Below are 23,682 nucleotides of genomic sequence, written 5' to 3'. Positions count from 1 at the left end.
CGGGGGTCCGCGGCCGGCCCTCCCGCCCGCGGGGGCCTCCGTCCCTTCCGCCGTACGGGCCTCCCCTCCCGCTTCGGGCGCGCCGGAGCTCGTCTGCGGGGGGGGGGGGGGGGGGGGCGGCGGCGATGCGTCATCCCCGCTCCGTTGAGGGAGATTGGCATATTATGACCCGTGGGGCTCTTCTGCTCTGGGCCTCATCCCGTGGGCCTCCGGAGCGTTCGTCAGAGCGCCGGGCGGGGGGGGGGGGGGAGGGGGCTCCGCGCCTGTTTCGGCGGGGAAGGAGGCAGCCGGGCAGGATTCTAATTAGGACTCACCGCCCCCCCGCCGCGGAGAGACGGTGATCGGAGAGAAGGACTATCTGCCGCCTCCAGCCCCTCCGTGCGGTGATGCCGTAACGCGGGGGAGGCGGGGGAGGCGAATAGCCTCACGTGGATCTTTTAAGGACGACGGAATGGATTAGGCGTTTACTACGGGCCGAGCGCCGTGCTCAACGCGGGGCCGGATGGCAGGCCGTCAGATCGGACCGGGTCCCCCTCCCCCGGTCCAAGAGGGGGAGCACGGCCGGTAGCCCCTTCGTGCGGATGAGCAAACCGAGGCCCGGAGAGGACAAATGGCCGGCCCCGGGCCCCACAGGGCGAGCGAACGGTGGAGCCGCTCTCTAGAAGCGCTTCCCCGCGGGCCGCGCGGCCTCCTCGGACCTGACTCCTCGGCGTCTTCTCCCGCGGGAGAAGAGGCCTTCCCAGACCGAGCTCCTCTTCCCCCTCTACTCCCTCTGCCATCCCCCCTTTACCTCTCCGCAGCTAAAGCCTCATTTTCCCCTTTTCCCTCTGCTCCTCCACTTCTCCCTTCCCATCCCCACAGCACCGTACTCGTCCGCTCGACTGTATATATTTTCGTTACCCTATTTATTTTGTTAATGAATTGTACATCGCCTCGATTCTATTTAGTTGCCATCGGTTTTTACGAGATGTCTAGTAAAAACTTGACGCTGTCTAGTGCCATTGTTCTCGTCTGTCCGTCTCCCCCGATTAGACCGTGAGCCCGTCAAACGGCAGGGACTGTCTCTATCTGTTGCCGACTTGTTCATCCCAAGCGCTTAGTACGGTGCTCTGCACATAGTAAGCGCTCAATAAATACTATTGAATGAATGAATGAATGAAAAGACGCCTCCCTTCTCCGGTACCTTACTTCGGGAGAGTCCGGGGCCGGCTACGTGACGGCGACCGCCCCCGCCTCAGACGCGCGTCAGCGCCCACGGGCTTTACCCAGAAGCGTCCGCTCATCCTCAGAGGGCCCGGGAGGGCGGGATGCCCGGGACAAGAGGCTCGTAGATGGTCACCGGGGGGAGGACGGGGCCTCAGCCGGCCCGGAGGTCCGGCGGCCCGTGCCGCTCCGCGCCGGCCCTCCCCGCCCCCCCCCCCGCCCGCCCCGCGTGACCGCCGCCGTCCCCGGATACAGACCCAGTGAGGGTGAAATGCCAGGCAGCTGATGGCCCCCACTCTCTGACCCATGAAGCCGTCGTAGTATTTGATGTTGTTGACGAGCTCCCCGTTGCTGTTGTAGATGGCGGTGAACTGATTCATCGAGCCACTGCCGGGAGACAGAAGCCCAGACACGCGGCGGCTACCTCGAGGCCTTCTCCGCCCGCCCCGCTCCGCCACCTCGGGGCTTTCCCCGCCGGCCTCTCCCGGCTACTCTCGGGCCTCCGCGGCCCGCCTCGCTCAGCTGCCTCAGGGCCTTCCCCCACGGCCCCCCTCGGCCACCTCCGGGTCTTCTCCGGCCATCCCGCTCGGCTCAGAGGCGGCAGACGCCGGAGGGACCGGGAGCGACCCCAGGTCTGGGTGGGGACCATCGGATCTCATCTTCGACTCGGAGGAACACAGAGTCGAATATAAAGGGCGTCCCAAGGGCCCGGTGGGCTCGGGCGCTCACTCCTGACCCGCCCCCACCTCCCAGCGCGGTTGCTGGGGGCTTTTAAAAATTTCTACGGCATTTGTTTTTTTTTTTTTTTTTTTAAATGGTATCTGTTCAGCGCTTATTATGCGCCAAGCAGATTTGTTAAGCGTGTACTATGTGCCAGGGACTGTATTTAGCGCTGGTGTAGACAGGAGTTACTCAGGCTGGACACAGTCCCTGTCTCACATGGGGCTCACAGTCTTAATCCCCATTTTACACAGAGAAGTGAAGTGACTCACCCGAGGGCACACGGCAGACAGGCAGCAGAGCTGGGAACGCGGCTCTCGGGCCCGAGCTCTCTCCGCTAAGCCACGCTGCTTCTCTTCATATCTAGCAGATTATAACTCTCCCCGCCTTCAAATCCTTATGGAAGGACACCCCTCCTCCAAGAGGCCTTCTAATAACGTTGGTGTTCGTTAAGCGCTTACTATGTGCCGAGCACCGTTCTAAGCGCTGGGGAAGACACGGGGGGATCGGGTCGTCCCACGCGGGGCTCACAGTCTTCATCCCCATTTTCCAGATGAGGTCACTGAGGCCCAGAGAAGTGAAGTGACTCGCCCACAGCCACGCGGCCGACAGGCGGCAGAGCCGGCATTCGAACTCATGACCTCGGACTCCAAAGCCCGGGCTCTTTCCACTGAGCCACGCTGCTTCTCTGACTAAGCCTCCATTTCCTTCCCTTCCGCCCCCTTTCTGCGTCACCCTAATTCGCTCCCTGTATTCCATCCCCTCTCCCAGCTTCACGGCACCTTTGTCCGTATCTGTAATTTTTAAATTTGTATTCAGGCCCGTCTCTCCCACTACACTGTAAGCGCGCCGCGGGAAGGGAGTGTTCAATTATATTTCCCGAGCGCTTACTGCGTGCAACGAATGTGTCTGCTGTCTTGTTACACTGTACTTTCCTAAGAGCTTACCACAGTGCTCTGCACACAGTAAGCGCTCAATAAGTACGACTGATGGATTAAACTAGGAACCCCCAACGCAGGACCACCCCACCCCCGGCCCCCGAGGACTGGACCGGGGCGTCTGCCGCCCGTCAGTGCCGGCGCTTAGAAGAGTGCTTTGCACATAGTAGGCGCTTAACAAATGCCATTAGTATTATTATTATTATTATTATTATTCTTTCCTGAGAAGAAGAGGTGCGAGGATGGGAGGGTGGGAGGAAGACAGCACCTACCACGCGAAGAGGTTGGCCTGGGGGTGGATGTCCAGGGCCGTCAGCCCCTTCACGATCTGCAGGACGTTCACCGACTCGGGCATCCGGGGGTCGAAGAAACGCACGTCTCCGTTCACGCTGTTGCATGAATGATGATAACAACGCTATCTGTTAAGCGCTTACTCCGTGCTAAGCGCTGGGGTAGCTACACGGTCATCAGGTTGTCTCCCGCGGGGCTCAAAGTCTCAATCCCCATTTTACAGACGAGGTCACTGAGGCGCAGAGAAGTGAAGTGACCGGCCCAAAGTCACACGGCTGACAAATGGCAGAGCCGGGACTGAGCCACACGGCGGGTGGGGGGGTCCGGGATTAGAACCCGGGACACCCAGGCCCGGGCTCCCTCCGCTAGGCCGCGCTCTCTCCCTTCCCGTCGAAAAGAGCGACGGCCGGTTTTCGGGCTGAGCCGGGGACGGGAGCGTCTGGGTGGAGGAGATGCCAGCAGGGTGACAGCTAGTTACATTCCGCTGTCCCTTTAACGGGCAAATAAATATCCGCCGCTCGGCACGGGTGTTTACCGAGAGGCAGGAAAGGATTTACGGGCAGAAGACTGTTAGGCGGCGAAGTGATCCTGCTTAGTAATGTGTCCGACAGATGTCAGCTTCCCCTCTCTCCTCCTTCCAGGCTGCCTGCCTCGTCCCTCCGAGGCGGACAGCGGGGAGGAGGCGGAAACGCCGGGGGAGGGGGACGCGTTCTGCCTCGCCCTCCCGCCCCTGTCTGCCCAGCCTCCTGCCGTCCCCCCGAGACGGTCTTTCCGCCCCCGTCTCCCCGGGTTCCCGCACCCTCTTCTTCCCTGATCCTCACCCCCAACTTCTTGTCCCCCGCCTCCCCGGCGCCCCACCCCCGAGTTCCCATTAATAATAATAGTAATAACCGTGGTACCTGTCACCCGCTGACTACGTGCCGGGCTCTGTACTAAGAGCGGGGGTGGATACAAGCCAATCGAGTCGGTCACAGTCCCCGGCCCACGTGGGCCTCACGGTCTCAACCCCCATTTTACAGATGAGGTTGAGTGGGGCCCAGGGAAGTGAAGCCACTTGCCCGAGGTCACGCAGTGGACAGGTGGTGGAGCTGGGATTAGAACTCAGGAGCTTCTGACTCCCAGGCCTGTGCTCTATCCACTAGGCCCCGCCATTCTCCATCTTCCCCTGTCCCTCGGTCCCCCCGGGTCCCCGCCCCCGGCCCTCGGTCCCGTCCAGTTCCTGCCCCCTCTCCTCCGGCCCCCGCCTTCACGCCTCAGTCTCCTCTCTGGTCCCTGGCTCCCCGACCTTTCCCCAACCCCCCGTCCCCGATCTTCCCCCATCCTCACCCCACGGTGTCATCTTCTCTCTGCTCCCTCTCCCCCGCATCCCTCAGCCTCCTCTGGCCTCCGCCCTCCATCCCCGCCTCCACCTTCCCCCATCTCCGGCCTCCGCGTCTCTCCCGGTCTCCGCCCCCGCCTCCCCCGGCGCCCACCCAGCTGATTCCCACTGGGAGCCCTCCCTCCCCGGACTCCCTTCGGAGCGGCGCTGAACCGCCGCCCCAAAATGGCTAGATGAGGCCCAAAGATTCGCAGGCCTCCCAACTTGCGGCGGGAGGAAGGGAGGCTCCGCGAGGGAGATGGGGAGGAAGGGAGGGCCTCACCTGACGCTCATGATGTGCCCTTCCGGCTGCTTCTGCAGGTAGGCTTTCACCACCCAGGCCGTGTGCTCTCGGTAAGTCATCACCCGGCTGCAGGAACGGGAAGACCGAGTGAGGGGCCGCGGGGAGGGGGCCGTCGAGGGACGGACGGCGCCCGAGCCGGGAAGGTAAAAGCGGAAGCCCGGGGTGCAATCCCTGTAACCTCACTGGGGGCTGGGAATGTTTCTTCCCTGTTCCCCACCCCCCCCCACCTCCCTCGATTTTTCATTCTCTTGGACTCTCCCAAGCGCTTAGGTCGGTGCTCTACATGCGGTGAGCGCTCAGTAAATACGACTCGATGAATGAGCGTGTGAACCAGGAGCTTCCGTATACAAGCCGATCAGGCTGGACGCTTTCTCGGTCCCACTTCGGGCTCACAGTCGAAAGAGGCAGGAGTAATAGTGGACCCCCATTTTCCAGATGAGGAAACTGAAGCCCAGAAGGGAAATGACTTGTCCAAGGTCACCCAGCAGATAGGTGGCGTCCAACCCGAGTAGCGTGTGCTGCCCCAGAGCTCAGCAGAGTGCCCGCCATAAATCCCATACGAAAATGATAGAGGCGGCCCTCAAAATGGAGTCCGGAAACCTTCCGGCCTCCGTTAAAGCCCGGGCCAAGGTAAGGGGGCTGGCCCGCTGCCCGGGTGACCCTCGTGGCCGGTAGTTCGGCATTCCTGAGCGGAGTCCTCGGGAAAATCCCGGGGGAGGGCCTGGGCTGGGAGAGCCGTGCTAGGGGTCCTGCTCGTGGGCGGGTGGTGGGCCGTGGCGGCGACAAACGTCAAAACTGTGGGTCCAGAAGTGACGGGGCCTCGGTACCCACGTCAGAGACCGTCCCGTCCCGTCCCCCCCACCACCCCCCCCCGGCCACCACCACCAGGGCCCCCGTGTTCGTTTATTCATTCAAATGTATGCATTTATTAAGTGCTTACAGCGTGGAGAATCATAATAATAATAAAGTTGGTAGCACTGTTCTAAGCGCTGGGGGAGATACGAGGCGATCGGGTTGTCCCACGTGGGGCTCACGGTCTTAATCCCCATTTTACGGATGAGATAACTGAGGCCCCGAGAAGTCAAGTGACTTGACCAAAGTCACCTAGCTGACGAGTGGCGGAGCTGAGATGAGACTCCACGACCTCTGACTCCCAAGCCCGGGCTCTTTCCACTCGTAAAAGTACAACATAATAAAGAGTGACAGTCCCTGTCCACAACGAGCTCACGGTCTAGAAGGGGGGAGACGGACATGGATACGAATAAATAAAATGACAGATATGGACATAAGTGGTGCGGGGCCGGTGGCAAAGGGAGCAAGTCCGGGTGACCCAGAAGGGAGTGGGAGATGAGGAAAAGTGGGGCTTAGTCAGGGAAGGCCCCTTGGGGGAGATGGGCCTTCAAATAAGCCTCTGTCTGTGGGATTTGAGGAGGGAGGGCGTTCCGGGCCAGAGGCTACGTTACCATTCGCTGAGAGCCATCCTCCGGTCGTAGACTCTGATGGAGCCGTCACCCAGCCCGGCCACGATGAGCGAGCGGTGAGAGTCACAGGACAGGCTGGTCACGCAGCTGTCAGCTCCCGTGGGGATGTCCTGCGGTGGGGGGGAGGGGAGGCAAAGACGGGGCGGCCCGCTAGATCGCAAGCTCCCCGAAGGCGGCGGGGGGGGGGGGGGGTGGAACGGGTCTCCCGTGGATCTCTCTCAAGTGCTTAGCACAGTGCTCTGCATCGGAAGTCCCCCGAGGAGAGGAATCGCGTCCACTAGCTCCACTGGAATCTCCCGTGTGCTCAGCCCGCGGTGGGCCGTAAACGCCTCCATCAATCAGTGGCATCTGAGCGCTTCATTCATTCAATCAATCGTATTTATTGAGCGCTTACTGTGTGCAGAACACTGTACTGGGCACTTGGGAGAGGACGACACAACAACGAACAGACTCATTCCCTGCCCACAGCGAGCTCACCGTCTAGAGGGAGACATTAATGTACATAAATAACCGAATAAATAAGTAAATAAATGACAGATATATACATATGTGGGTGGGACTGGGAGAGAGGATGAAGGAAGGGAGCAAGTCGGGGTGGCGCAGAACGGAGGGGGAAAGGAGGGTTTAGTCAGGGAAGGAAGGCTTCTTGGAGGAGATGGGCCTTCAATAAGGCTTTGGAGCGGGGGGGAGAGCGATCATCTGTCGGACACGAGGAGGGAGGGCGTTCCGGGCCAGAGGCGGGATGAGGGCGCGAGAGGTCGGCAGCGAGACGGAGGAACAGCGAGAAGGTCGGCATCAGAGGAACCAACCGCGAGGGCTGGGTTGGAGTGGGAGAGAAGTGAGGTTAGGCAGGAGGGGGCGAGGGAATTGAAGGCTTTAAACCCAACGGCGAGGAGCTTTCGTTTGACGCAGAGGCGGATGGGCAACCACTAGAATTTCTTGAGGGTGGAAACGCGGTCTGAACATTTTTGAAGGAGCGGAGTACGGACTGGAGCGAGGAGAGACAGGAGGCAGGGCGGTCAGCACGGAGGTCGACGGAGTAATCGAGGCGGGAGAGGATAAATGCCTGCATTAACGTGTTAGCGGATGGGATGGAGAGGAAGGGGTGGATTGCCCCCGGGGGCTCCACCAACCTGGAGAACAAGAACCATAAAATACGGTCCCCTGGCACCCCCTCCCGCCCACCTGCCCCCCTCCAAGAGACATCGGCATCCGCCGCTGCCAATTCAACTTACCAAACCCACCGCCCCTCTGCAAAAATCTAAGGCAAAGCACATTTCAGGGAGACGGAGCCCTCGTTATCTCCCTCGTAAAACTCCTAATTAGTTCAGAAAAGCGTCCTGGAGGGGCTGCCTTCTCTCTCCCATCAACTCCTCTCCTTCTCCTGGTAGCCGTAAAGAACGGGCGGGGCGGGGGGGGCGGGGGGGGGGAGGAGGGGCCCGCGGCCCCGGGAGGGCGATAAACGCCTGGCGGAAAAAGCCGGAGCCAGAATGGGGGCTGTGGGAGAGCCGATGCCCTCGGCGCCCCCCTCCCCGTCCCCCCGTCTCTGCCCGAGAACGGGCTCGCCGGCAGCGGGCCCATTAAATGCAGGAACGCTGCCCGGACTGGAAAATGCAGAATTTCAGCTTCAGAGGGCTCCGTGACACAAGAGCCGCGGGACAGGCGGACCCCGGGCGGCGGGGAGACGGGTCCCGGGACGGACAAGTCGCAGGACAGACGGACTCCGGGACGGACAGGCCGCAGGACAGACGGACCCCGGGACGGAGGGGCCGCGGAAAGGAGGTGGCGCAGGAAACGGTAACGTCCTCTGGGGTCCGAACGGGCCGACAGAATCGGCCCCGCTCCACAGAGTCCCCGGGAAAGGAGTTACTGGCTGCCCGAGAGGCCTTTTGGGGGCTTGGGCGGGGAGCTCTTCCCCTCTAAGACGGTCAGCTAGTTGGGGGCGGGGAACCAGTCTGCTCATTCTGCTGTCCTGGCCTCGCCGAGTGCTTAGTACGACGCTCTGCACGCAGTAAGCGCTCCGTCAATAAATACGACTGATATCCGTCTCCCCCTCTAGACTGAGGCCTGACTACTGCTATTACCACCAACGCTACTACGACTATGAATAATAATGGTGCTTGTTAAGCGTTTACTATGCGTCAAGCACTGTTCTAAGCCCTGGAGTAGATAGAGGCTCATCGGGCTGGACACAGTCCCTGTCCCATATTAATCCCCATTTTACAGATGCGGGCAACCGAGGCCTAGAGTAGTGAAACGACTTGCCCAAGGGCACAGGGCGGACAATTGGCGGAGCCGGGGCCGGACCCCAGGTCCTTCTGACTCCCGGGTCCGGGCTCTATCCGTCAGGCAACGCTTCCTCTCCCGGTTTTTCCCAAACCGGCTTTTGCACGCCATTCCAACATCCAATCTGTCACCAGAAGCAAAGTCGAGTTAGACCCTGCTGCTCAGAGACGTGCATTTATTCCGTTTCCAAGACGTCCTTCCGCACGCAGCTTTTCCAGGGTGACTTTAGCACACCCCGATGGATCCTCTCCCTCTTTTCATTAAAATGGGAAAAAAAACCACAAAAAACTTGAGGGAGCCCACAGTCAAATCATTCATCATTCTAATTTAAAATATTTTCACCCTACTGATTTCTGATGTTCTCTAATTTACACAGATAGAATAATATTTGAAAATAATTAAGATTAGCTTAGGCTTAATTATGCTGCATTGCAGGGTCAAAGTGTGGTAATTAATGTTCATCCAGAGGTAATTAATTTCTAAAGGCTTCGGCGTCTAGAATTCTTCTTCTCCCCTGAGCGTCAGGGCTTCTTTCTTGTCTCTCTCTGCACCCTTGCTGAAATAATTGGTGTTTTACCCCCAAATGACTCCGCCCCTATTTGGAGTTTTGAGACTCTACAATGAAAATGACACAAAGAGGGTTGTTTTGCTTTTAAATTTCCCCAAACCCTAATTTATTCTGTTGTTTCTTGTCCCCTGCAGACCCTCAGCCCCTTGTTGGCAAGGGTTGAGTCGTCCAACTCCGCTGTCCTCTCCCAAGCGCTTAGGACCGACCCTCTCCTCAGGCCTCAGTCTCCTCCTCTAGAAAATGGGGATGAAAAACCTGTCCCCTCTTAGATCGGGGCCGGTGCAGGGTGGAGACGGGGATCCAACCCGGTCGTTGGGCAGCCGTTCATTCCCTCAGTCGTATTTACTGAGTGTTTACTGCGTGCAGAGCGCTGGGCTAAGCGCTCGGGAGAGCACAACAGAGACGTGGCGTGGCTCAGTGGAAACAGCACGGGCTTAGGAGTCAGAGGAAGTGGGTTCTAATCTCTGCTCTGCCTTTTGTCTGCTGTGTGGCCTTGGGCAAGCCACTTTACTAGTCTGCGCCTCAGTTACCTCATCTATAAAATGGCGATTAAGACTGTGAGCCCCACGAGGGACAACCTGATGACCCTGTATCTACCCCCGTGCTTAGAACAGTGCTTGGCACATAGTAAGTAAGCGCTTAACAAATACCATAATAATAATAATACGACAATAAATGCACACACACAAAATAAATAAATAAATAAAATAAAATAAACACACATACACATAAATACACATTCCCTGCCGCGACGAGTTTACAGTCTAGAGGGAGTCTCAATCCCCATTTTCCAGACGAGGTCACTGAGGCCCAGAGAAGTGAAGCGACCTGCCTAAGGTCGGAAAGCAGACGGGTGGCGGAGGTGGGATTAAAACCCATGACCTTCTGACTCGTAGGCCCGGGCTCTAGCCACCAGGCTATGCCGTTACTATGGTTACTAGTAAGCAGGTCCAGCCCCCTGTGATCGACTCTACCCCAGGGCCGACCTGCCCCAGGGGCTCTTAGGGGAGAAGGGGGCGGGACCTTTTACCTGCACTTTCATCTCCCGATCCGTGTCCCAGATGCGGATGATCCGAACGTCTCCCGAGGTCATGAGGAGCCCGGTCTCCTGTTCCCAGTCCACCACCATCCCGGCTCCTACAAAGAAACAGACACGGGGCACGTGTGATCTTCTGGGATCAGGCGAGAGCGCGGCCCGAACAGTCAGTCAATCAGTGGACTGTATTGAGCGCTTGCCGGGTTCTGAGCCCACAGCGAGCCGCTGAGGCCGGCTGGGCTATCCCGTCAGGTGCCTCTACACCTTGGCGCTTAGTACGGTACTCTGCACATAGTAAGCACTCAGTAACGGCGGGCCTTCCCGGGGTCAGGGGCGGCAGCCGGGTGTGTATCTGTAATTTTATTTACTTGCCCTGATTGACGCCCGTCTCTCCGCTGCCTCTAGACTGTGAGCTGGTTGCGGGCAGGGACTGTCATTCTTGACTGTTGTATCGTCCTCTCCCAAGCGCTTAGAACAGTGCCCTGCAAACGGCAGGCGCTTAATAGATAGGATTGAATGAACGAATGAATGCCAGGCAGGCTCAGGAGAAACCCACCCGCTCCCGTTCCCGGAATGGGCTAAAATGGCTCTTCCGAGAGGCCACGTCCTGGGCGGTTCGGGTCTGACAGCAGCCCGGATGGGTGGGATAATTACCAGCTTGACTATTTTGGTAATGGTATTTATTAAGCGCTTCCTATGTGCCAGGCAACCGTACCGAGCGTGGGGGGCGATACAAGGTTGGGCACAGTCCCTTACGGTTCTCATTTTCCAGAGGAGGGAACTGAGGCCCAGAGAATAATAATAATAATGATAACTGTGGTATTTATTAAGCGCTCACTAGGTGCCGGGCACCGTTCTAAGCACTGGGGCGGATACGAGATGATCGGGGCGGACACAGCGCACCGTAGGGCTCACAGTCCCAATCCCCATGTTCCAGGTGAGGGAACCGAGGCCCAGAGAAACGAAGCGACCCGCCCGAGTTCACCCAGCGGACAAGTGGATCGGGACCCAGGTCCTCCGACTCCCGGGCTCCGTCCACGAGGCCGGGCCGCGACCGTGTTCCAAGCCACGGTTAAATCATCTCGCCCGTTCACCTGGGACGGCAGAGGGTGGGCTTTCGCGTTTCCGCCGCTGGCGGAGTGAATGAGACCGAGGAGGTTTTCCCCGGGTTTAATTTGACCGGGACCGTTTCACCCCGGGCTTTGAGGTGGCCGAGAAGGAGCTTAAACGGTCCGCTCTGAAGCGAGAGTCAGACCGCCAATTAACTACGGCTCTCGGGGCAGGGAGGCTGTCTGACGCCCCCATGTTTGCGACATTTCCGGAGAGACTTAATCTTGCCTGTGGAGCACAGGACTGCGTGTCAGGAAACCGGCGACCCATCTTCCTTTACTCCCGTACTGTCCTCTCTCGGGCACTCGGTACAGTGCGCTACACACAGTGAGGGCTCAGTAAATTCCACCGACTGATTCTCCCGGGGTTTTCCTTCTCCCACAGAGAAGTATCACCGTCCCGACCCTTGATTCCGATCCGCTCAAGACTGAGATACGATTTGAGACCGGGAGCGTGTCCGCCGACTCCCTCGGCCTCTCCCAAGCGTTCAGTACAGCGCTCTGCCCATAGGAGACCGTCAGCTCTCCGAGGGCACGGATCAAGTCTACTAACTCTGATGGACTCTCCCAAGCATGAAATTCAGGCCTCTGTTATTGACCCATTCTCCGATCGGAGACGCAGGCTAGGTCTCCCTCGGTTACGCTGTGCTCTCCAAAGCGCTCAGTACAGCGCTCTGCACACGGTAAGCGCTCGACATATACCACAGACTGCCACGCTGAGAGGCCCCCGGGGTGAGAGAGGTGGGGGCCCCCAAGGGGAATGCGCTTCAAATGGGGACGGGAGGGCAGGCGACAGGAGGGGTGAGAAAAACAATACTAACTCTACTGTCGTATTTATTAGGCGCTTACCCTGTGCCAAGCACCGTAGTAAGCACTGGGATGGACAGAAGATGGTGAGGTCGGATACAGTCCCTGACCGACACGGGCTCGCAGCCTTAATCCCCTCTGTGGAGATGAGCGCCCAAGCCCAGAGAATTGAAGTTACTCGCTCACGGTCGCCCAGCGGGTGATTAGAACCCAGGTCCTCTGGCCCCCGGGCCCCCGTGGCTTTATCCGCTAGGCCACGCCGTTTCTCGCTTTCCCCGACGCTGCTGACGCCCCTGCCGGGCTTGCCAACTTGGATTCCTCTTTGAAGTTTTTCTCTCATTTACCTCCTACGGTCAATCTGGCCTTTCAAATTGATTGACTTTTCCACCACTGCTTCACGAATCTACGCCCTCCTCAACCTCTGCCTCTCCCACTGGGTTGTAAGACTTCCTTCTTCCGCTTCGGCCTCATCCCCAAGTGTCTGATATCCAGGCGCCCCTCGGTAAATGATAAAGGTAACGGGGGCACGTACGTGCTTATTATACAACCGAGCACCGTGCCGAGCACTGAGATGTCATAACAACAACCGTATCCGTTAAGCACTTACTGCGTGCCAGGCCCCGTACTAAGCGTCGGGGTGGATACAAGCAAATGGGGTTGGACCCCGTCCCCGTCCCACGCGGGGCTCACAGTCTCGAGCCTCACCCCATAATAACGACGTTGGTATTTGTTAAGCGCTTACTATGTGCAGAGCGCTGTTCTAAGCGCCGGGGGAGATACGGGGTCATCAGGTGCTCCCTCGTGAGGCTCCCGGTTAATCCCCATTTTACAGATGAGGTCACTGAGGCCCAGAGAAGTGAAGTGACTCGCCCAGAGTCGCACAGCTGACGAGCGGGCAGAGCCGGGAGTCGAACTCATGACCTCTGACTCCGAAGCCCAGGCTCTTCCCACTGAGCCACGCTGCTTCTTGAAGTGACCCGCCCAAGGTCAAACAGCAGACAAGAGGCGGGGCTGGGATCAGACAGAGTCCCTGTCCCACATGGGCCTAAGGGGGAGGGAGTAAAGCTGTCTAATCCCCACTTTACATACGGGGAAACTGAGGGACAGAGTGGTGAAGCGACTGGCCGAGCTGGGATTAGAACCCGGGGCTCCCGATTCCCAGCAGCTTCCCCTTCCCACAGGGTTACGCTCCTTCTCTCGCTGGGGGAACCTCTTCCTCAAAACGGTCTGAACGTGTGAAAGCAAAATCACTTATATCTTCCAATTCTCGCCTGCCCACCCTCTCATCTCAGAGGGCGGGCGGGGATCGAGGCTACCGACTCCGTTGCCTTGCGCTCTCCCAGGCGCCCACCCCAGGGCTCGGCACGCGATAAGCACTCGTGGACAAATCGCCGGCCCGGGAGTCGGACGACCTGGGTTCTCATCCCGGCTCTGCCACTAAGCCCTGGGGCAGATCCAAGCTAACGGGGTTGGGCAGAGTACTGTCCCACGTGGGGCTCACACTCTTCACCCCCCCATTTTACAGATGAGGGAACCGAGCCCCAGAGAAGGGACCTGACTTGTCCAAGGTCGCCCGACAGACGTGCGGCGTAACTGGGATGAGAAAGCCAGGTCTGACTCCCAGGCCCGGGGTCTATCCAGTAAGGCAAGCGGTGGGGAGGGGGGGTCCCCGGGGATCCCGTTCTCTGACGGGCGCGAGACGTGGACCCCTCCGGCCGGACAGGAGAGCGGAAGGGCCGCGGGCCCCGCCACCCAGACCCAACGAGGGGGGCGAGGGCGGCGGAAGCGCCCGGCCTCAGCCCGCCGTTCCCGAGATTTCCACGTCGGCCGCCCACGCCCGCCTAGCTTTGCGGGCGACGTCGATTCCCGAGATCGGGGCTGGTGGGTTTTTTTTTTTTTTTCCCCTGGAATTAAATCCACACGGTCATCAATACACTTCATTTTCTCTCTCAAGTGCTGTCACTAACTCCCCGCCTGCTGGGGAAAAGTGAGAGTTTTAGGGCCACTTAAATTTTCCACCTGCCAGTTCTGACGGCCCCGGTCCTTTTAATATCGCCTCGGCGGAGACGAGGAACCAGGCCGGGGCCTGGGAACCGCGGAGAGGATTATTTTGAAGAAGGACGAGAGTTCATCCCCTCCCCGAGCGACCGAGGCCCCCCCCCCCCCCCCCGTCGCCCTCCACCGCCTCCGCCGATCGAGGGAAACGATTGGCCTGAAGTCTGGAGGGGGCATTAACCTCCAGCCCGGGACGCCGCGTTGGGCTGTTCCGCCCAGAGGAGAGGAGGGCTGAGTCGTGGGAAGCCTTCGCGGGAAGCCCCGGGGTGATGCTCTCAGACACCCAAGCCGCTGCACTGTAAGGGCGGCTTTCTGCATCTCTACTTCTTCGGGCAGGCACGGGGATGCCGACCGGGGGTCTCGGCGGGTGACGGGAGAGCGGCCCGGAGTGGGCCGCCTGACTGCCGACCGACCGACCCGCCCCCTCCCCGCTGGACGACGGCGGGCGTCTCGGCTTTGATTTGCGAGATGTCGTCGGAGGCGGCGGCGCCCCGCTTGGCACCGGTTGGCCAAGAAGACTTACGAAGGAGAGATGTGCTCTCTCTCTCTTTTTGGGGGCATTCGTTAAGCGCTTACTATGTGTCAAACACTGTTCTAAGCGCTGGGGTGGATACAAGTGACTTAGGTGGGGGACACGCCCCATCCCGCACGGGGCTCGCGGTCTAAGCGGGTTCCCCCATTTTACAGTCGAGGAAACTGAGGTCCAGAGAAGGGAAGAGACTTGCCCGACGTCACCAGGATTAGACCATCAGTATTAATAGCTGGTGGTAACGGATCGTACGCTTTTCTCTTTACGGCTTTTGTTAGGCGCTTACTATGTGCCAGGCACCGAATCAGGCGCAATGGTAGAGAGATACAAGCTAATCAGGTTGGACACAGTCCATGTCACACACGGGGTTCACGGTCTTATTTTACCGATGAGGTCACTCAACCACACAGGGCGGGGATGAGGACCCAGGTCCCTCTTGTTTCGGATAGGGAACGTGCCTACTACCCTCTCCCAAGCTTAGTAGACTACCCTGGCCCCGGTAAGCGCTTAATAAATACCACTGATTGATAACGGCATCTGCTGAGCAGCCGCTCTAATGGCAGACGGGTATTAATTCAATCCACTCGTATTTACCGAGTGCTTACTGTGTGCAGAACCCCGTACTAAGCGCTTGGGAAAGAACGCTACGGGCATAGAGATATCTACCACCTATTATCCCAGTGCTTATCTAGGCCTCCCTGGAAAAGAATCGTTTTAAACAATGGTCACTGTTAAGCACCACGCGCGCCAGGCACTATACTGAGCGCCGGGGTAGGTACAAGCCAGTCTTTCATTTTAGTGACGAGGTAACCGAGGCCCGGAGAAGCGAAGCGACTTGCCCACGGTCTCGCGGCAGACAAGTGGCGGAGCCGGGATTAGAAACCGGGTCCTTCGGGCTCCCAGGCCCGGGCTCTTTCCACCATGGTCCGCGGCTCGGTGCACTTCCCCCAAGGGGGGGGGGGGGGGGGGGGGCTCAAGAAACGCCAACCCCCAGAGAAAGCTGGCAAGGCCCAGAGAGTTCTCCCAGCCGGTCTGAATTCAATCCGCCTAACGGAGGTTCGTTCTTCAAGAATCTCTTGGTCGTGCTTAATCTGCTTGGGTAAGCCCTGCCCGGCCCCAAATTGGGAATCCTCACGGCCTGTGGATCTTCGAGTCAGAGGCCGACGGAGAAGAATCCAGGTGGGCCCGTTTGAACGGCAATTGGGATTCGGCACGCAAAACCCCACTGGAGTCGTGACTTGTTAACCGGCGCTCTTTACCAGGGAGGATCGGAATCCGGACCCTTGGCTTAAGTGGAGGCCGGAGTGACTACCCGCTCAGGCGTTTGGGGCCTGGATTGTTTTCCCTTGTCCTCCGGGGCCGGGGAGGAGAACTGACTCGCAAGATGGGGGAAGCCAGGCGGCTTCCAAAGGCTACCGGCTCTGCATGCAGCGAAGGGGAAAAGTCACGGGGCGAAAACAGGATTCTTTCTCGGATAACCGCCTTCTGAGTCGCTGCTCTCTCAATCCATCGACTGTATTTATTGAGCCCTGGCTCTGTGCAGAGCACACTGCGCTAAGCGTTTGGGAGAGGACGATTCCACAGTTGACAGACGCGTTCCCTGACCGAAACGAGCTTTCAGTTCTCCGGTGCCAACCACGGGTCTCTCCTGAATACTTTGAGGATAATTTCGGAGCACGGATTAACCATACCTTTTTTTTTTTTTAAAAAAAGGTATTTATTAAGCGCTCCCTATGTGCCGGGCACTGTACTAAACGCCGGGGTGGATACCAGCTAATCTGGTTGGACCCAGCCCACGTCCCACACGGGGCTCACAGTCTCGATCCCCATTTTAGAGACGAGGGCACTGAGGAACTGAGAAGCGAAGTGACTTGCCCAGGGTCACCCGGCAGACAGGGAAGGGGAACTGGGATAATAACGTTGGTATCTGTTAAGCGCTTACTCTGTGCAGAGCACCGTTCTAAGCGCCGGGGGAGACACAGGGTCATCGGGTGGTCCCACGTGAGGCTCCCGGTTAATCCCCATTTTCCAGATGAGGTCACCGAGGCCCAGAGAAGCGAAGTGACTCGCCCACGGTCGCCCAGCTGACGAGCGGCAGAGCCGGGAGTCGAACCCATGACCTCTGACTCCGAGGCCCGGGCTCCTTCCACTGAGCCGCGCTGCTTCAGGGATGAGAACCCTGGACCTTGGGACTCCCAGGGCCAGCCTCTTCCCAGTAGGCCCCGCCGCTTCTCAATCCTCTTTTGCACTCTACCCTGCCAAGCGCCTAGTCCGGTGCTCCGCCCGTGGAAGACGTTTAATAAACCCCAACGATGGGCAGGGGCTTGTTTCGATGCTCTCGTTCGCTCGGACCAGTCAGAGCCAAGAGCGGGCCACCCAGATCTGCCGCCCCATGACGCAGGTGAGGAAGGGGAGGGGGGAAAAAGAAGCAGAACGCTCCACCGTGCCGCCCACCCCCGCCAAACCGAAAGAACGCCGCAGATGAGCGAAGGACTGAAAATAAAATAAAATAGAATAAATGCAGAAAAGGCCGGTCTTCTGGCCTCCCCCAGACGGCTGGATGGTGTAGGAAGAGGAAAGAAAGCACTCACCTCCCTGCTTACTTCGGTCAAGATAGATTGAGACCTTTCGGGCCAGACCTGTGAGGAGACAGGGATTATGGGATTGATGCTAAGGGTCAATCGGTCAGCCAAAGCAAAATAAATGAAAGTTAAATTAAAACTGAAACGAAAAGGAAAAAAAAAAAAAAGATCAGAAAAAGCAACCAAAAAAAAAAAAAGAGAGGAAAAGGAAACGAGAGTATCAGGCCCCCACAGGGAAAGGGAGCGGTTTCGATGGGCCGGAGACCCCGAAGGCTCGATGAATGGGAGAAACCTAATTACTGTGCTCTCCGGCTTATCCCGCCGGGTGGGTTGGCATGTTTCTTTCTCACTGGGGCTTCCCCTGGTCATTTGGGTCCGGGTGGTCTGACTCCCACGGGGGAGGGGGGTTTCATCCCGTTGGACGTGGGGGGAACGACGCAACGAAACCGTCCATCACGAGAGGCCGCGCGGGCCCCGGGGAGGAAGCGGCGCGGGGCGCTCGCCGGCCTAAGCCTCGCCGGCCGACGCTCGGCGGAGCCAAATCTCCGTGGGGACGTTTCCGCCGGACGTGGGGACGGTCCTCGGGAAACCGGCCCGAAGCAGGAGAAAGGGCCGGGCCGGGCCCGTCGGAGGGGAGCGTCGCGTCTCCTGAGGTCTCGGCGGGAGTTGGAAACCCCCGGATGCCCCGCCCGTCAGAGGTGGGGTGGGCGCCGACGGGGGCGGAGTCGCCACCGTCCCGCCGACGGGGTGGGGGGACCGCGGGCCCGCCGACCGAGACGGGGTCCCCACAGGTCCGTCGACGCGAGGGGGTCCCCGCGGGCCCGCCGAAGGCAGCGGGGTGGCCACGGGCCTGCCGCCCGCGGAGGGGTCCCTACGGGCCTGCTGACAGAGGCGGGGTCCTCACAAGCTCGCCGACAGAGACGGGGGCCCCCACGGGCCCGCCGACAGAGACGGGGTCCCCACGGGCCGGCTGACGGACGGGGGGGATCCCCGAAGGCCTACTGACAGCGGCGGGGTCCCCACGGGCCCGCTGACAGAGGTGGGCGGGGGGCATAAAGTACCTCGTTTCTCTTTTCTGGAATCTACAGCAACGACGGAAAACACCAACGGGGTGCCCGAGGGGCTAAAGGGAGGGGGAAGGGGGGGCTTAGTCGGGGGGAAGCCTCGTGGAAACAGATGGGATTTTAATAGAGCTCGGGAGGTGGGGCCGCGGACGGAGGGGGAGGGAGGGGGCCACAGGGCAGACGTGGGCAGGGGGTGGCGGCGAGATCGGGTACAGCGAGTAAGTTGGCCAGCAGCCCGAAAGCTCCTTGCGGGCAGGGAGTGCGAGTCTCGGTTCCGTTGCCTTCTTCCAAACGTTCAGTACAGTGCTCCGAACGCCGCGGGCGCGCGATCAATATGACCGACGGACAGACTGACCGGTGCCCAACGTCTGTGGAGAGAGCGGATCCCGGTGGAAAGAGCCTGGGAGTTGGAGGACCTGGGTTCTAATCCCAGCTCCACCCCGTGTCTGCCGGGTGACCCTGGGCAAGCCACTTCACTTCCCTGGGCCTCAGTTTCCCCGTCCATAAAAGGGGATTCGATTCTGCTCCCGCCCAATGAAAGGGCGGACCCCTACGTGGGACAGGGACGGCGTCGACCCCAATCGCCTAGTACAGTGCTTGGCACACAGTAAGCGCTCAACGAGCACCGTAATTATTATTACTACGTGGCCCCAGAATGGGTCGGAGGCTCCGGCCCGCCGACACCGGAGTCGGGGAATCCAACAATTTCGGCGCGTCCGAATGATCATTCGACACAGAGCGGCTCCAGAATGAGGACGTCTTCGAGGAGAACCCGGCGAGAGGAGTCTAGCCAAGTCACCCCCGCGGAGAAACCGCCCAGGAACCGAGGGAGGATTTTTTTTTTTCCTCTTTAAAATGGCCCGCGGCCCGTGACTCCCCGAATCCACCTGGGTTGGCCGGGGTACGGGGCGACACACGCTGGCCGTAGCAACGGCGCTCAAACCCCGGGTCCGTGAGTCCGACGGGAAAACAGCCGGAAAAATCACAGGCGGCCCCTCTTTGCCAACGCCAGCCCGGGGGGGGGATCTCCCTGAGGGCAGGGACGGTGTCTTCTAACTACTGAACTCTCCCAAGCGTTCAGTACAGTGCTCTGTCCACGGTAGACTATAAACTCCATAAGGGCGAGGACCGTGTCCATTCACCCTTCTTTACTCTCCCGGGTGCCGAGTACAGTGCTCTGCACAGAGTAGACCGCGTGCTCCTGGAAGGGAGGGCTTGTGGATACTGTCTCTACTGAATTCTCCCAAGCGCTCAGTACAGCGCTCCGCGCACAGTAGACTCAGCTCCACAAGGGCAAGGATTACGTCCATTAACGCTCCCGGGTGCTTAGTACAGTGCTCTGCACAGCGAGGAGCGTACGCTCCTTTGAGACAAGGGCTCCTGGCTACCGTCTCCACTGGGTTCCCCCGGGGGGGGGGGGGGGGGGCAGCGTGGCTCTATGGAAAGAGCCTGGGCTTTGGGGTCCGAGGTCATGAGTTCGAATGCCGGCTCTGCCACTTGTCGGCTGTGTGACCGTGGGCGAGTCACTTCGCTTCTCTGGGCCTCAGCCACCTCATCTGCAAAATGGGGGTGAAGACCGTGAGCCCCACGTGGGACGACCCGATTCCCCTGAGTCTACCCCAGCGCTTAGGACGGTGCTCGGCACATAGTAAGCGCTTACCACATACCAACGTTGTTATTATTACTGGAAAGAGCAAGGGCCTGGGAGTCGGAGGACCTGGGTTCCTTTCCCAGAGGTGCCGACTGCTTGCTGTGTGACCTTGGGCAAGTCACTTTGTTTCTCTGGCCCTCAGTTTCCTCCACTGCAAAATGGGGATTAAATACCTGCCTCCCTCCTACTTAGACTATGAGCCCCACGCAGGGCGGGGACCGAGTCCGACCTAATTAACTTGTGCCTACCTCAGTAAAATAAAATAAAAATGAACGGTGGTATTGGTTAAGCGCTTACTACGTGCAGGGCACCGTTCTAAGCGCCGGGGAGGCAGCGTGGCTCAGTGGAAACAGGCCGGGCTTGGGAGTCAGAGGTCATGAGTTCGAATCCCGGCTCTGCCACTCGTCAGCTGTGTGACTGCGGGCGGGTCACAACTTCTCTGTGCCTCAGTGACCTCATCTGTCAAATGGGGCTTAACTGTGAGCCTCACGTGGGACGGCCCGCTGACCCTGTATCTCCCCCAGCGCTTAGAACGGTGCCCTGCACATAGTAAGTGCTTAACAGATACCAACGTTATTATTATTATACAGGGGGATGAGGCTGTGCGCACGTGAGGCTCACAGTCTTCATCCCCATTTTACGGATGGGGGAACTGAGGCACGGAGAAGTGAAGTGACTCGCCCACAGTCACACAACTGAGAACGCCGCCTGATCCGTAGTAAGCGCTTAATGGGTGCCGTAAAAAAGCGCCCGGTACAGCGCTCTGCGCAGAACGGGTGCTCGATAAGCACTCTCGATCGACTCTAATTCGGTCACGGAGGCAAGAAACGGGCTACTGAATGAGGGAGGCAGGAAAACGCAGCGCTATTCAATTAATCAACCAATCCAGGGTATTTAGTGAGCACTTAACTGCGTGCAGAGCACTGTACTGAGTGCTTGGGCGAAGACACTGCGACAGAGTGGGTAGGCACGATGCTAACTCTATTTACTGAGCACTTACTGTGGGCTGAGCACTGTACTGAACGCTTTGGAGAAAACCCTGCGACAGAGCGGGCTGGCACGATGCTAACCGTATTTACTGAGCGCTGACGGTGTGCAGAGCACTGTACTGAACGCTCAGGAGAGGACACGGCACCGGAGCGGGCAGATGCGATGCCTTCCCACAGGGAGTTCACGGTCTGGGGGGGGGGAGACGGACACTCAAACAGATTACGGACAGGGGAAAGGCAGGAGAGGAGACTCTTTCTCCCTCTAGACTACGAGCCTGTTGTGGGAAATGTGTCGGTTCATTCTTCGGTCGTCCTCTCCCAAGAGCTTAGTACAGTGCCCTAGGCACAATAAGCGCTCAGTAAATACATCCGAACGAATGACCCAATGAATATCCGGAAGTATCCTGGAGCCGGGGTGAGCCGCTTCCCTTGCTCAGAACCGGGCCCGGTCCCGGGCTAGCTTGGCTGTAGCCCGACCGACGACTTTCCGGCTCCCAGGTGGCCTCCTGGGCTACTCCTTCCCCCCGGCTGTTAGCCCAGTGACCGGCCCCAGCCAGTTTTTAACCACCTCCAAGGGTCGGACACCGTCCCCGGGGCCCACTTGCCAACGGCGGGTGAGCTGAAGCCAGAGGGATCCGTGCCCAGCTGGTGAGACGCGGTGCCGGGCCGAGCCGTGCGGCGGGAGAGGGGCTCAAGGGAGAGAGGGGAGGGACCTGAAGCGGGAAGGTAAACCGAGTCGTGCCCCACCGGCCCGGGCCCGCCGACCGCTCCGAGAACTCTGCCCCTCCGGGGTCACAGCCCCGAGGGAACCGGCTCTCCTCCCCAGAGAGAGGCTCCCAGGGTGGGGGAGCTGACCCGAGCCCAGTGGAGCTTCGCTTCAGGCCCCGGCGCTGACCAACGGGCGACACCCTCCTCCAGGTGAAGCTGGCTCGCAGGCCCGTTCAAGTCGACGCCTCCTGCGACCCTCCAGACCGTCAGCTCGTTGTGGGCAGGGAATGTGTCCGTTTACTGCTATACTGTCCTCTCCCGAGCCCTCGGTCCAGTGCTCTGCACACAGTGAGCGCTCACATGAATTCGACTGATCGAAGGACCGAATGATCCCCCTCCACCGGGGCTCCGTCACCCTTGCCGGGTGGCACGGAGGAAGGCGGAGACCCCCGGGGTGGGGATGGGGGGAGGAGGGACCCCGCCGGCCTTGGGAAGGCGGCGCCCGGCGGAGGGAGGGAAGAGGGGGCGCTCACCTCGCGTCGTGGGCAGCATGTCGGACAATCCCTGCCAGGCCGTCACCATCTCCGGGTTCTTCTCCAGGTCGGCGAAGTTCTTCCACACCCGGATGGCCCCATCGTCTTCCGGAGGGGGAAGGGGGGAAAAGAGAGCGAGGTTCAGGGGCCGGGACAGATCCAAGCTAGTCGGGTGGGACACAATTCCCGTCCCACGGCGGGCTCACGCTCTCGCTTGACAGATGAGGGAAGTGAAGCAGGGAGGAAGTGAAGGGACTTGCCCGAGGTCACAACGGCAGACGACAGCGACGGGGTCAGGACTAGAACCCAGGACCTTCGGACTCTCACGCCCGGGCTCCATCCACTAGGCCACGTTGCTTCTCAGTTCCTCACCGGGCTAATCGGGAAGTCCCGATGGCTGGCTTTGGGGCGCCGGGTCAGAGAAGCAGCGCGGCCAAGCGGAGAGATCCCGGGTCCGGGAGTCAAAAGCCCCAAGTTCTAATCCCGGCTCTGCTGCCCGTCGGCTGTGTGACCTCGGGCGAGGCACTTCACTTCCCCGGGCCTCGCTCAGTTCCCTCGTCTGTAAAACGGGGATAAGAACGTGAGCCCCACGTGGGGCAGGGACCGTGTCCAATCGGATTAGCTTCTAACCACCCCCAGTGCTCAGGACTCGGCACACGGTGCTTAACAGATACCATAAAAAAAAAGAATAAAATTGGCCGAGCCAGGATCAGAACCCAGGTCCCACTGATTCCGAGGCCCGGACTCTCTCCGCCAGGCTACGCTGCTTCTCCACTGCTTCCTCCTATCTGTGATTTACTTTATCTGCCCCCACTAGACTGTATTTTCCTCGAGTTTGGGAACCATCTTACTCTCCCAAGCACCCGAAAGTGGGTTGTGCTCACGGTACATTGTCAGGCCCTTGAGGGCGGGGTTCGAGTCTCCACTGTACTCTCCCAAGCGCCTGGTACAGTGCTCTGCCCGCCGTAGGCACTCCATAAACACTAAACCGCTTGTACCTGAGTGAGGAGGAGGAAAAGTCCGTTCGCTTTCCCCACGGTGTCTACCGTCTCCCACTTAAGGCTCACGACTCGCCAGTAACGACCTCCCGGGAAAGGGGAACGCGAAGATGTCTTACTATTTTCCTTTTCACTCCCCAGTATTCGCAGCTAGCCTCAGACCATATCCCTGAACTCATTTAGGAATGATACGAGCCTGTTCCTTCCTTCTTATTAATACTGAAGTACCGTGCTTACAATGTTCCAGCCCTGAAAGAAAAGCCTTGACGAATCTTGGACTCTGAATAGCTTTGCCTCTCCACTTTCCCTGTTCTGTTCCCTTCCACAGAAACTTTCTCGTGTTTAGGGGGGAAAGAACAAGAAAGATCGTTTCAAAGGAGCTTCTCCCCACTCCCTCCCACATTTCTTAATTACGTCCAACATCGACACTTGAGCCTCGTCTTTGAGAAGCGATTGAAACCAGCCGGACTGGA

The 23,682-nt window shown here is 59.2% G+C and overlaps 1 protein-coding gene across 1 annotated transcript in view; it reads right to left on the bottom strand.

Annotated features, from left to right (window-relative positions):
• Positions 1-23,682, bottom strand: part of RPTOR (regulatory associated protein of MTOR complex 1) — a 217,933-nt gene that overhangs the window by 2,164 nt on the left and 192,087 nt on the right. The window contains exons 28-33 of the mRNA XM_029056955.2: positions 22,212-22,316; positions 10,179-10,285; positions 6,277-6,404; positions 4,793-4,879; positions 3,134-3,250; positions 1,461-1,590 (exon numbers count right to left, since the gene is read on the bottom strand). Coding sequence (XP_028912788.1) covers positions 1,461-1,590; positions 3,134-3,250; positions 4,793-4,879; positions 6,277-6,404; positions 10,179-10,285; positions 22,212-22,316 — 674 coding nt within the window. The remainder of the gene's footprint in view (positions 1-1,460; positions 1,591-3,133; positions 3,251-4,792; positions 4,880-6,276; positions 6,405-10,178; positions 10,286-22,211; positions 22,317-23,682) is intronic.

The sequence above is a fragment of the Ornithorhynchus anatinus genome, unplaced genomic scaffold (assembly GCF_004115215.2).
Source record: "Ornithorhynchus anatinus isolate Pmale09 unplaced genomic scaffold, mOrnAna1.pri.v4 scaffold_264_arrow_ctg1, whole genome shotgun sequence".
NCBI classification, from domain to species: Eukaryota; Metazoa; Chordata; class Mammalia; order Monotremata; family Ornithorhynchidae; genus Ornithorhynchus; species Ornithorhynchus anatinus.
The sequence above is the reverse complement of the archived record's forward strand: the minus strand, read 5'-3'. Positions and strand labels throughout refer to the sequence as shown.